This window comes from Ochotona curzoniae, unplaced genomic scaffold (genome assembly GCF_017591425.1).
Source record: "Ochotona curzoniae isolate NIBS_2020 unplaced genomic scaffold, NIBS_Ocur_1.0 contig_2723, whole genome shotgun sequence".
Lineage (NCBI taxonomy): Eukaryota > Metazoa > Chordata > Mammalia > Lagomorpha > Ochotonidae > Ochotona > Ochotona curzoniae.
In genome coordinates this window covers 15,805,369-15,818,083 of record NW_024465573.1, presented here as the reverse complement: position 1 = coordinate 15,818,083, position 12,715 = coordinate 15,805,369, and the positions used below count along the sequence as shown (strand labels likewise).

Genomic DNA, 12,715 nt, shown 5'->3' with positions numbered 1-12,715 from the left:
GCTCACTCAGGGAGTGAAACAGTGAACAGAAGATCTTTCTGTCCTCTTCTCTATGTATCTGCCTTTCCAATAAAAAATAAATAAATCTTAAAATTTGATTCAAATCGATTTGATTACTCAGTAACAAATTTTACTGCAAGAAACACAAGAGAAATTTTAGTAGGGCCGAGGCTGTGAGAGTGTAGGTGCCAAATGCAATGCTGGGTGTGCTTCAGTTCTACTTGCTCTTCTTCTGATCTAGCTTCCTGCTAACGAACTTGGGAAACCAAAGGATGAGGGGCTATGTGGAAGACTAAGGTAGAGTTTCTGGCTCTTGGTTTAGATCTGATTTGGAGACTGAGCCAGCAGATACCTCTCTATTTCTCTGTCACTCTGCATTTAAAAATAAGTTAACTTTTGGGGGAAAAAAAAGATAAAAAGGGAAACAAGAGGAAAGTTTCAAAAGCAAATTCAGAAATATTGTAACACTGGATATAAACACTGAGCATATTGTTACTGATGAACAAATCTCTTTTCTCATCTTTGATTTCTCCAAATGGTAGGATTTTTTCATCTTGCATGATCTTGGGGATATAGTCATGCCTGTGAGTTCTTTCCAGTCACAACGGCAAACATTAGCCTCTTAGATAAATCCATTAAAATCTAGGTTTCTATATTTTTTGTTTTCAATAATTATTTCTTGAGAAGGAAACAGGGGATCAAAGAGAGGAAGACAGAAAAATGCTCCTATCTGTTGGCTCATTAACAAAATGGCCACAAGAGACCAGCTGCCAGGAGGAAGCAATCAGAACTCAGGCGATATCTCACATGGGTGACAGAAACCCAAACACTTGACTCATTTCCAGGGCCTACAGGATCTGCTCTGGCAGGAAGCTAGAGCAAAACCAGAATCAATAATGAAGCCCAAGAACTCAGATACAGTCCTCAGGTAACTCAACTGAAATTTTAACCACTAGGCTAAACGCCCACCCAAGTAATATTACTTTTCAAATGAATAATTGAATTCTACCTGATTTTCAAAAAACTCACTTAATTTTTAATTTTCCATTAGATAATCGATTTTCCATAAACTATCACAATATATCATACAGACTGAAACAGAATAAGCTTGATCTAATGTTATAGATCACACCTTTAAATCACTGATTTTAAACTTTTTCCCTTAAGCACACTTACAATTTTTATCTAATCAATTTAGCTAATAATTATTACAATACAGCTGGTACTTCAGTACAATTAGTATCTTTGTAATTAAAGTTATATTTTAAGATAACAACATACCATTCTTGTCCACTTTGGAAAAAATTCATTGCAGCTTTACAGTCTTTCATGGTGAGACTCACAAGAATTTTCTCCAGTATAAAATGAGGAAAATTACTATGAAGAAAAGCAAAAGCTTCATTTAAGGGATGTAAAGATATAAAAAAATAATTCTCAAAATTTCAACATTTATGCCTGGCTATGAATTTTGACCTGTAAAATTTGGATTCTAAGTTAAAATTATTTTCAGGTACCTTTTACCATTTGAAAAGAATGTAAGAATACTTATCACATTATGCTCATTTCCAACAATTTCTGCAAGCACATCAAGTGTATATTTCTAAGTATCATTGTGAAATCAAGCTAAAATCACCAGTATTCACAGGTTTCCTGTCATCATTTGGTTCTAATCCCATCTGTGGAAAGGTCAGCTATTTTCCCTTTGCTATTTTCTTTCCATTGTTTCTTCATCCGTCCAGTTTAAAATATTTCATTCATGATACTCTCATGTGCATGAGGATCCAGGACTCACCTCTATCAGATACACGGATCTATTCGCACAGCATTAGAGATAACAACAAATGCTGAAAAATTGTATGCACACTCGTCATGAACATTCCCATAATATCACGGGAAGAAAAATCTTAACTTTAGAAATGATCTAGGGGGTCAGCATTGTAGGCTAGAGGCTAAAGTTCTCACCTTCAATAAGCTGGGATCCCATAAGAATGCCAGTTCGAGTCCCAGTAGCCCTACTTCCCATCCAGCTCCCTGCTGGAGGCCTAGGAAAGCAGTCAAGGACGGCCCAAAGCCTTGACACCCTGCATCCGTGTGGGAGACCCAGGAGAGGCTCTGGAGCTTTGGATTGGCTCAGTTTCAGCTATCACAGCCACTTGGGTAGCAAGTCATTGGATGGAAGATCTCTATCTCTGTTTAGCTGCCTTTCCAATAAAAATAAAATAATCTTAAATAGATAGATAAATCTTCTCTTGATTCCTGACCTAAGAAAAAAATATATATGTGAAGTGGTTAAAAAGCTCTGGCCCTGGGCCTGGTGCACTAGCCTAGTGGACAAAGTCCTTGCCCTGAATAAACTAGGATCGCATAAGTGCATAGGTTCTAATCCTGGTGGCCCTGTTTCCCCTCCATCTCCCTGTTTGCAGCAGTCAAGGATGGCCCAAAGCCTTGGGTTCCTGCACCCGCATGGAAGACCTGGAAGAGGATCCACGCTCCTGGTTTCTGAACATTAGAGCTGCAGCCACTGCGGCCACTTAGTAAATCAGTGGATGGAAGATCTTCTTATCTGTCTCTCTTCCTCTCTGTATATCTGATTGTCCAATAAGAATAAATATTTTAAAAAAATAAAGAAGAAGAAGAAAGGAAATGATCTAGGTACAAAGACATAGAACAAAGTTTAAAAAAAGATTCAATAATTAGGACCAACTCTGAGAAACTGCATCATCAACCACAACACCAGCTGGTCCAATTCTGATCCAGCTCCCTGCTAAAGTCCTGAGGAAAGAAAGAAGTGGAAGATGGCTCAACTGTTTGAACCTCCACTACCATGTGGGATACCCAGATGAATCTCTTGCTGTTCCTTGGTCCAACTCTGGTTGATGTGGCCATCTGGGAAATCAATCAGTTAAAGTACGATGTCTGATCTCTCCCTCTCTGTAACTCTTTCCAATAAATAAACAAATCTTTACAAACAAAAAGCAGGGGGCAGGTGAAGTGGCTCAACAGGTTAATCCTCTAATTGCAAGTGCCAGCATCCATATTGGTGCAGGTTTGTGCCCTGGCCACTCCATTTCTATCCAGTTCACTGCACAGGGACAGTGAAAGCAGTAGAGGATGACCTAAGTCCTTGGGACCCTCTATTCATGCGGGACACCTAGAAGAGGATCCTGGCTCATTCAGATCAGTTCAGCTCAAGTCGTTTTGGTCATTTAGGGAGTGAATCTGTGCATGAAGGATCCTTCTCCGCCTTTTCTTCTCTTGGTAAATCTGCCTTTCCAATAAAAATGAATCAATCTTAAAGCAAGCAAGCAAACAAAAAATTAGCAGCATACCAATAAAATGAAATTACCTGTGAAGAATTGGGGATAATTCTGTTCTGTCTTCTAAGTCATCCTCTAGTCTATAACATAAGATCCACCTCATTATCAATTCCTTCAAAGAGAAACTTCCGTTTACTTCACAAATACTTAACTCTAATCCTGTATGTATTGCTTCCGGAATGATGCAGCTTCTCATTGCCAAAGCCAAACAGCATATTGAAGAACTGTCAGAAAAACAAAAGACAACGGAATGATAAATTTCCCAGATTTTCTGCCTTTGGCTGTACCTTTACCATGTCATGATTCTTTAAATAGAAGGTTTACCTGGTAACACTTACTAAGGGACTATATACTGCAGTGATCATTTGGGTGGAAATGGTAAAAGAGGAAAATGGGGATGGTGAGAGGGGAGGAGAAGACCCGCTTTACGTCACAAAATTGTACTGTGGTAAATAATAAATATATTTAAATTATTTAAAAAAGAAAAAAAAAACAACAAGCTCTCTGGGATCAGGAATTTGGTTCAGCAGTTAAGATGCTACTTGGAATCCCTAATCTCCTATCAAAGTGCTTGGAATCAAATTACAGCTCTGCTTTGTTTTCACTTTCCTGTTAACGCACAGTGGGAGGTAGCAAGTTCATGTAATAAGGTCTTTGTCACATATATTGAACCACATGCGTTGACGGCTCATCTGACTATGGCAAAGTCCTGACTATGATAGGCACTTAGGAAATGAAGCAACAGATCTGACAAGTTCGTCTTTTAAAAATGTATGTATGTGTATATGCAAATACGTACACACACAGTTATTTCTTGTAACATAAGCTCTTGGAGAGGCAGACACCTTGTCTACTCATTTCTCACCACCTTATCAAAGCTAAGGATTGTACCAGGCACATATATTAATTTAAGTTGTACTGACTAAAAGAAAAACAATGGATTCTGAATGCATTTACAAAGACTCCTTGGTATAAATGAATTTCTGCTTTTCTGCTACTACCTTTAAAAAATTATTTAGGGCCCGGCACAATGGCCTAGTGGCTAAAGTCCTCGCCTTGAATGTGCCAGGATCTCATATGGGTGCCAATTCTAATCCCGGTAGCTCTACTTCCCATCCAGCTCCCTGCCTATGGCCCAAAACCTTGGGACCTTGCACCCACACGGGAGACCTGGAAGAAATTTCTGGCTCCTGGCTTTGGATCCGTGCAGCTCTAGCCATAGCGGAAACTTGAGGAGTGAATCATCACATGGAATTCTTCCTCTCTGTCTCTCCTCCTCTCTGTATATCTGACTTTGCAATAAAAATAAATCTTTTTTTAAATTATTTATTCATTTGAAAAGTAGATTAAGAGAAAGAGAAAAATCTTCTATCTGCTAATTGATTCCCCAGTGGCAACAATAGCCAAAACTGCACAGGTCCAAAGCCAACAGCCTAGGGCCTTTTCCAGTTTTCCCATGTGATTGTAAGGGCCTGATCAGCAGGGTCACCTTAAACTGCTTTCCCAGGCTCTTTAGAAGGGAGCTGGATCAGAAGTGGAACAGCTAGGACTTGATCTGCTACCCGTAAGAGATGCCAGCACTCACTGGCAGGGGGCCATACCATAGCTCGAGCCCATACAAACATTTTTAATTTCTTTAGAAACATTTATTTTATTTTTATATGAAAGGCAGATTTGCAGAGAAAAGTAGAAACAGAAAGAGAGAGATCTTCCATCTGCTGGTTTACTCCACAAAGAGCTGCAATAGCCAGAGTTAGACTGGTCCAAAGTCAGGAGTTTGAATCTTCTTTCAGGTCTCACACATGGGTACAAGAATTGGGTCATGTCCCACTGCTTTCAGGAGATGGACCAGAAGGGACCAGCAACCTGGACTCAAACCAAAGCTTATATAGGATGCCAGAGCTGCAGGTCTAACATATGTGCCATTGCACAGGCCCACTACATAAATTCTTGTGATAGTTTTTAATATCCAAAAAAATTTATAAATATTGGACAGTTATAAATTACAGATAAATTTAAACCCCTTATAATTCTTTAAAGAAGATATTTTTAAGACGCTATTTTGTAATTCCTCCACTTTATAAAAGTTATTTATTTTTGTAGGAAAGGAAGATTTGTAGAGAAAGAGAGACAGAAAGATAGATCTTCCATCTGCTGCTTCAGTCCTGAAGTGGACACAACAACCGGAAATGAGCTGATCCACAGCCAAGAACCCAAGAGCCTCTTCCAGGTCTCCCACATGGGTGCAGAGTCCCAAAGGTTTGGGACAGGCTCTACTGCTAGATGGGAAGTGGAGCAGCCAGGACATGAACCAGCACCCATATGGAATTTCAGTGCGTGCAAGATGAGAATTTAGCCACCAAGCTATTATGCCAGGCCCATTTCTCCACCTTTTAGACTCACATTCATGCATAAACTTTTCCCAAACAGCAAAACAATTAAGTAGAATTTAATGTATTTTTAACTTACGTAACAATTCATGGAAATGACTAGAGTGTATTTATCTGTAAAATCTGATACAATGAATATTCAACTTACCAAGAAGGTCTGCAGGCAGACCCAGTAAATAATTTCCAGAATTCTCTGTCGATTTCAACTAAACTACCTTGAATAATGGCTCCCAATAAACCAAAATTTTCAGCTTGTGTTTGTTCAGAACTTATACCACGGAAGGTAGCAGTACAAATTTTGATCCAGAGTTTCAACAAATCTGACTGTTGTGAGGTTTCTAGATTTGATTTCTTGCCTTGACACAATGCAACTTCCGTGAGACATCGTAACACATATGGTGTGCGTTCCCCACGTCGTCGTTGAGAGAGAAGCTGGTACAGTATCATCAGTAATGAAGACAGATCATGGTCAGGTAAACTTGCAGGGTACTTTGATACTAATTGGGTTGTAATTTGCAGCCTAAAAAAAATAAAGATAATTTGAAAAAATTCTCTTCTATTAATCTCATACAAAACAAATATAGAGAGACAAGGTAGCCTGCAATAACCTAATTAAAACAGCAATAATATCACATTCAATGTAATATTTACTATGAACTACTTCCTATAGTGGCTGAAAGACGGATAATCTCTTGCCTCATTGGGTAACCCACATTTATCTTAAACTCTGCTTTTTCCTGACATTACGTAGGGAATATCTGCCAGTAATTCTCTACAATGTGTATGACTCAAGAATTAAGAAACACATTTCTAAACCCCTAACAATTGACATATACCAAGTTATTCCATAAGTAACACCGAATTTACTAGGAAAATTATAAAAGTGCAAACAGGCTCTCTCAACTATAACATGAGCTTATTTCAGCTTCAACAATACGTCATATCACTACACTTTTCTTTCAACTCAATTCTATTTAAGCATTCCATTAACATGGTTAATATCAAGATTACTGACAAAAGGTTGACTACAATAAATGTTTGTTTCAATTCTGTTCGGGGAAAACTATAATAAATGTTTGTTTCAATTCTGTTCGGGGAAAGATGTTACGCTTTCTAGGTTCCAGTTTTATTTTTGGTAAAGCAAACAAGTTGAAATGTAGAAATTCCAAAGACTTAACAAGTATACGGAGATTCCACAGAATTACACAATTTCTTCGTGTTTTTAAATGTCAGATGTGAGTAAGCAAAACACAAATCAGGAATTAAAATAGTCCTTTTTCATAAAATAAGCTCAACACTGCTTGTGGTATCTGTTACGTAAATATATACACTCATTTATTTGAAAGGTTAAATAACATTCACTCCCCAAATAACTGTAGTGATCAGGGTCGGCCCAGGCTAAGACAGAAGCCTAGATCTAGACCTACTATGTTGTTGATAGGAGCCGAATTCCTTGGGCTGATAACAGCTTTTCCAGAATCATGACAGCCAGGAGGGGGATGGCAAGCAGCTCAGCTGGAACTGAACCAGTGCTCCAATACAGAATGTAAGTCACAAGCGGTGATTTATCATGCTCCAACAGTGTTGGACGTGAGGCTGGGATTTTTGGAATTAATCTTTAAATCTGATTACAAGGTGATATACATACTAAAATATACTAGTGCCAACATACACAACTCAGTACCATAAGAAAAATGCTACTACTGGATATTCACAACCCTTTTTCCATGCCATGGTCACATACTGTGACTCATCCTTGATAACTGACAATCACATTTCCTTTTAGTAATACTTGGTTTAGGACAAGATAAATTACTTAGTCCAAACCAATGATATGAAAGGATTCTACTGCAGGTTTTCTGAAAAAAACAAAGAAAGAAAGAAAGAAACTCTTGGGTCAGTGATTAAAACAACATTTTACCACGGCACAAGATCGTAATCATTCTGGGGCTTCTGAAGATGATCCTTTATCACTTCCCAGCCTAATTCAATTTTTCTCCTTTTACAAGGTGCACTGTGATCACTAGATACTCTCGGCGTAATAGTGTAAGACTGAGAAATCTCCAAGGACCTGGTATCTTCATTAAAAACCTGTAAAATAAACATTAGCCTTTTTGTCAGGATTACTTCCAAATCCTGTTTCAGAAAAAAGTTTAGTAGAAGATATAAAAATAACACAAACAAGATTTAAACTATAGAAACATATGATAGTACAGTAAGATGGAAGATCTTTTTCTTTGCCTCTCCTTCACTCAGTAAATCTGCCTTTGCAATAAAAATAAATTTTCTATTATTATTTTTTAATGGAGAGAAGGAGAAAGAAAGATCTACCACCCTCTAGTTCACTCTCCAAATGGTTGCAATGGCTGGAGCTGAACTAATCCAAAGCCAGGAGCCTCTTCTGGGTCTCCCACACGGGTTCTGGGTCCCGACAGTCTGGGCCATCTTCAACAGCTTTCCCAGGCCACAATCAGGGAACTGGATGGGAACTGGTGCAGCAGAAACATGAATTGGCACCCATATGAGATCCAGGTACTTGAAAAGTAAGGATTAAGTCACCAAGCCCAAATATAGGCAGAAAGAGAAAAGGACAAGAAAAGAGGAAGAGAAGAAAAGAAGCTCTTTGGAAAGCAATAGGTGCATAGCACATTCATAGACATTTTGTTAGAACGTAAGTTGAAAAAGCCAGGGCCTGGCGCCATGGCCTAGCGGCTAAAGTCCTCGCCTTGAACGCACCAGGATCCCATATGGGCACCAGTTCTAATCCCGGCAGCCCCGCTTCCCATCCAGCTCCCTGCTTATGACCTGGGAAAGCAGTTGAGGACAGCCAAGGTCTTGGGACCCTGCACCCACAGGGGAGACCTGAAAGAGCTCCTGGTTCCCAGCTTCGGATTGGAGCAGTACTGGCCTTTGCAGACACCTGAGAGTGAATCATCGGACTGAAGATCTTTCTCTCTCTCTCTCCTTCTCTCTGTATATCTGACTTTGCAAAAATAAATAAATAAATCTTTTAAAAAAATAAAGTTTAAAAAGCCAAATAAAGGGAAATTAATATGTAATATAATAATGTTTACAAGACTTCTACTTACCTGGTGACAAATATCAGCCATCAATTCAATCAAGTTTTCCTTAACAGCAATATTTCGAGATCCTGAAGTATATTTTCCTCTACTCCCTATATGACTTATTTCATTCACTATCAGATCATATATATTATATAAGATACTTTGCCATTTTGCTGATATGTAAGCACCTAAAATCCAAAACGTTAAAAATTAATTCATACATAAAGTCCATTTGCATGGACAACTCTCTCAGCTACTAACATACATCATTAACATTAAAACACAAAGGGTTAGGCCCAGTGCAATATATTTTGCAAAATTCTTCCACAAGATTTAGATAAACTGGCCACAGTGTGACAGCCCAGTGGCTAATCTCAGCTGCTCCACTTTCCAACCACGGCCCTGCTAACAGCCTGGGAAAGCAGTCAAGCATGGCCCAAGGTCTTAGGACCCTGTACCTGTGTGGGAGACCAGGAAGTCGCTCTGTTTCCTGGCTTCGGATCAGCTCAGCTCAGCTCTGGCTGATGCAGTCACCTGGGGACTGAACCAGCGAATGGAAAATCTCTCTGTATATCTGACTTTCCAATTAAAAAATAAATAAAATAAAATGAAATAAAACAAAAAGCCACAACTGGTCCAGTATAAGCTTCCTCCTGCAACAATAGCTTCCTGTATAGGTATCAGTTCATGTTTCTATTGCTCCACTTCCAATGCAGCAGGTGGAGGAAAGCCGAGGAAAGCCGGTGAAGATAGTGCAAGCTCTTAGGCCCCTGCATCCACATGGGAGACTCAGAAAAAAACACATGGCTTCTGCAGTTTGTCCAGGATGCTGAACAATAAGGCCATTAATTACCACCAGCAACATAGTAGGAAATCCATTAGTGTAGCCTGAAACTACATTTGCTACATCATTCTGTTAATTTTCAATTCATTCTAAATAGGCAGCTAACCCAAAGCCCTAAATATGTATGATCCTGATCTTCATAATAGTAAAAAGACGACAAAAAAACTTTCAAATGTCAGCATACCTTCACACACAGTGTTTCCATGGACTACCTATACATGTAAACCAATATACACTAGAGAATGATAAATTTTTTCTTTAATTTTACTTTTTATCATCATTTTATGATACAGTTCCATCAGTCCTGGGATTTTTCTTTTACCCTCCCTAAGACCCCCCTTCCTCTGCTCACTGGATTCCCCTATATCATTACTATAGTATAGTTCTTCATACACAGTCATATGTCCATCATTGCGGACATGGACAATGGCAGAGAGTTCAACATCCTATTGTCATGATATAGTAAACAGTTTCATTGGAAGTCCATCTTTAGTCTGGAAGTAGAAATGCATACTGCATAGTGTCCTCACATCTGGATATGATAATCTCCATTACAGTTACTACACTGCTATTTTAATAATAAAAAAAGGTTACATGAGTTTCCTTCCATTTCACTCGCTACTAAACAATGAGGCATGTAGCTTTAATAAAATCCCAAACTACCTTTGATTTTGTCCAAAAGCTAGTAACTGTAGACTAAGCTTAAGAGCTGATTAAAGCTCTAGTCCCACTTGATAAAGTTCTTGGTTACTCATTAAGACTAACCATTCAAACAATACTCTTAGTGAAAGAAAAACATTAAGAAATCTGCAATGGACAGTGATTCATTGCTAGTTTTCCCAGTAAAGAGGCCTGGAGCAACTATTATGCTTAAGACAGCAATTTCCATTTTGTATTTCTTATTCCTTTGAAATAATGAACATGTATGTCACTTGGGAATCGAATAAATTGATGAGCTGTTTTCAGTCCAATTTATTAGCATTTTTAAAGTACTTATTTCTTCGTAATGGAAAGGCAGATTTTACAGAAAAAGGTCTTCCATCTGCTGGTTCACTCACCAAATGACCACAACAGCCAGAGCTGAGGTGATCTGAAGCCAGCAGATGTTTCCTGGTCTCCCATTTGAGTGCAGGATCCAAGACCTTTAGCCATCCTCTGCTTCTGTCCCAGACCACAAGCAGCGAGCTGGATGGGAAGTGGAGCAGCCAGGACACAAATCCGTGCCCATTTGAGATCCTTGTGCTTGTAATTAGCCAATTAAGCCCATGCACTGGGCCCCCTAACCTAATTCATTTCCAAATAAAAGCATTATGAAGACCAATAAAATCCTCTTTCCTCTCAAAGTTATTCTCAAAAGTCTGTAACATACTTCTAAGTAACTAATTATCAGGGCATAATCAGCTTTATAGCAAACAGCTGGTGTCTCAGAAGTGTGTGTATTTCACCTAGCACCCTAGCAAAAAAAGGGAAAGGCATAGTATAATTTACCACTACTGCCTCAAATTCTAAAAATGTGTGAAATTTTCATCATGCATATATTACGAAAACAGAGCAATGGAGAAGGGCTTATACTCCCACAGGACAGTGACTTCATGCTTAAACCTCGACTGAAGAAACAGATTCAACTACAGTAAAAAATTCTTACCTTTTTCTTGGGTTTTAGCTCCTTTTGGATGATGAATATAAATTTGCAGTTGAAACAATTCAACAATTATTTCCTTTAAAGAATCATTAAGTCTATGTTGAGCCCAAATATAAAGCAAAACAGGAAGAATTTCATCTCCTAATTCACAAGCTCGAATTCGAAAATTCACAGCCAAAGTCTTGAGAAAGATATTGAGGGCTGCTAAGATGTGACTTAGACCTGCAGAACTCTTCTCCTGCCTGTGACAGAAAACATACAAATTCAACTTAGCATTAACAGGAGTAAAATTTGCATACACTGAATAGTAACAAAGCTGTACATTGAAAAATAAGGTTATTTTCAACCAATTACCAGATTCAAAAGTACTCCAAGAGAAAATTCACAGCAGCACCAAAAGCAACAGCAGCAAAAACTCATCCTTGATTTGTGCTGAGACTACTTCAAATGGCTTTGCTTTCTAAAATTACAAAGTTGATTTGCACAAGTCACCATAAAATGTTTCATATTATGACATGTCAGCCACATACACAATATTAATTCTTACTTTGAAGACAGTTTTATTTTATTTTTAATATAGCTATTCTTTTTTTTTTAAGACTTATCTACTTTTATTAGAAATGCAGGTTTACAGAGGGGACAGGAAGATCTTCATCTACTGGTTCACTTCTCAATGAGTCAGAATAGACAGAGCTGAGCTGATCCAAAGCCAGGGGCCAGGAGCTTCTTTAAGATCTCCAACGTGGGTGCAGGATCCCAAGGCTTTGGGCCATTGTCAACTGCTTTCCCAGGTCACAACCAGGGAATCAGATGGGATGTGGAGCAGCCAAGATACAAACCAGCACTCAAATGGGATGCTCAAACTTAGAGGTAGAGGAATAGCATGTTCAGTCATGGCATTGGCCCCATATCTATTCTTAAAATAGGTAAAATGAAACTGCTTAGAGGATATATAACTTTCCTTTTCAGAACAGGAGTTTTCCCATTTAAAAAACTGGTGTGGCAGGCCAGCACTGTGGCATACTGTGCAAAGCTCTTGCCTTCTACGCTGGCATCCCATGTAAGTGCCAGTTCAAGTCTCTGCAGTTCAGAACTAGTTTCCAGCTAAAAAACCTGAGAAAGTAGCAGAAGTGATTGGGACCCTGCACTCATGTGGAACACCCAGATGAAGCTCTTAGCTCCTAACACTGGCCTGACTCGGTGCTAGTGTGTAACTCTTTTGTTCAAACAAAATGAATGTATAACTCTTTAAAAAAGAAAACTTAGGGTGGGCATTTTCCCTAGCCATGAAGAAGCCAACATTCCACATCCAAGTGCTGAGTTTGAGTTCTGGTCCGCTTCCAATTCCAGCTTCCTGCTAATGCACACCTTGTGACCTAGAAACTGCTGGCTCAAGTGATTCCCAACATTCACATAGGAGACCAAGACTGCATTCCAAGCTCCTGGCTTCAGTCTAG

At 38.9% G+C, this 12,715-nt stretch overlaps 1 protein-coding gene across 4 annotated transcripts in view; it reads right to left on the bottom strand.

Annotated features, from left to right (window-relative positions):
* Nucleotides 1–12,715, bottom strand: part of ATM (ATM serine/threonine kinase) — a 124,308-nt gene that overhangs the window by 92,432 nt on the left and 19,161 nt on the right. For 3 of the 4 annotated variants that reach the window (XM_040976893.1, XM_040976894.1, XM_040976895.1), the window contains 6 exons: nucleotides 11,262–11,500; nucleotides 8,797–8,960; nucleotides 7,629–7,798; nucleotides 5,856–6,227; nucleotides 3,347–3,541; nucleotides 1,282–1,377 (listed from right to left, as the gene is read on the bottom strand). In XM_040976893.1, coding sequence (XP_040832827.1) covers nucleotides 1,282–1,377; nucleotides 3,347–3,541; nucleotides 5,856–6,227; nucleotides 7,629–7,798; nucleotides 8,797–8,960; nucleotides 11,262–11,500 — 1,236 coding nt within the window. Of the gene's footprint in view, nucleotides 1–1,281; nucleotides 1,378–3,346; nucleotides 3,542–5,855; nucleotides 6,228–7,134; nucleotides 7,492–7,628; nucleotides 7,799–8,796; nucleotides 8,961–11,261; nucleotides 11,501–12,715 lie in introns of those variants that run through there. The other variant, XM_040976896.1, reaches the window with a different exon arrangement.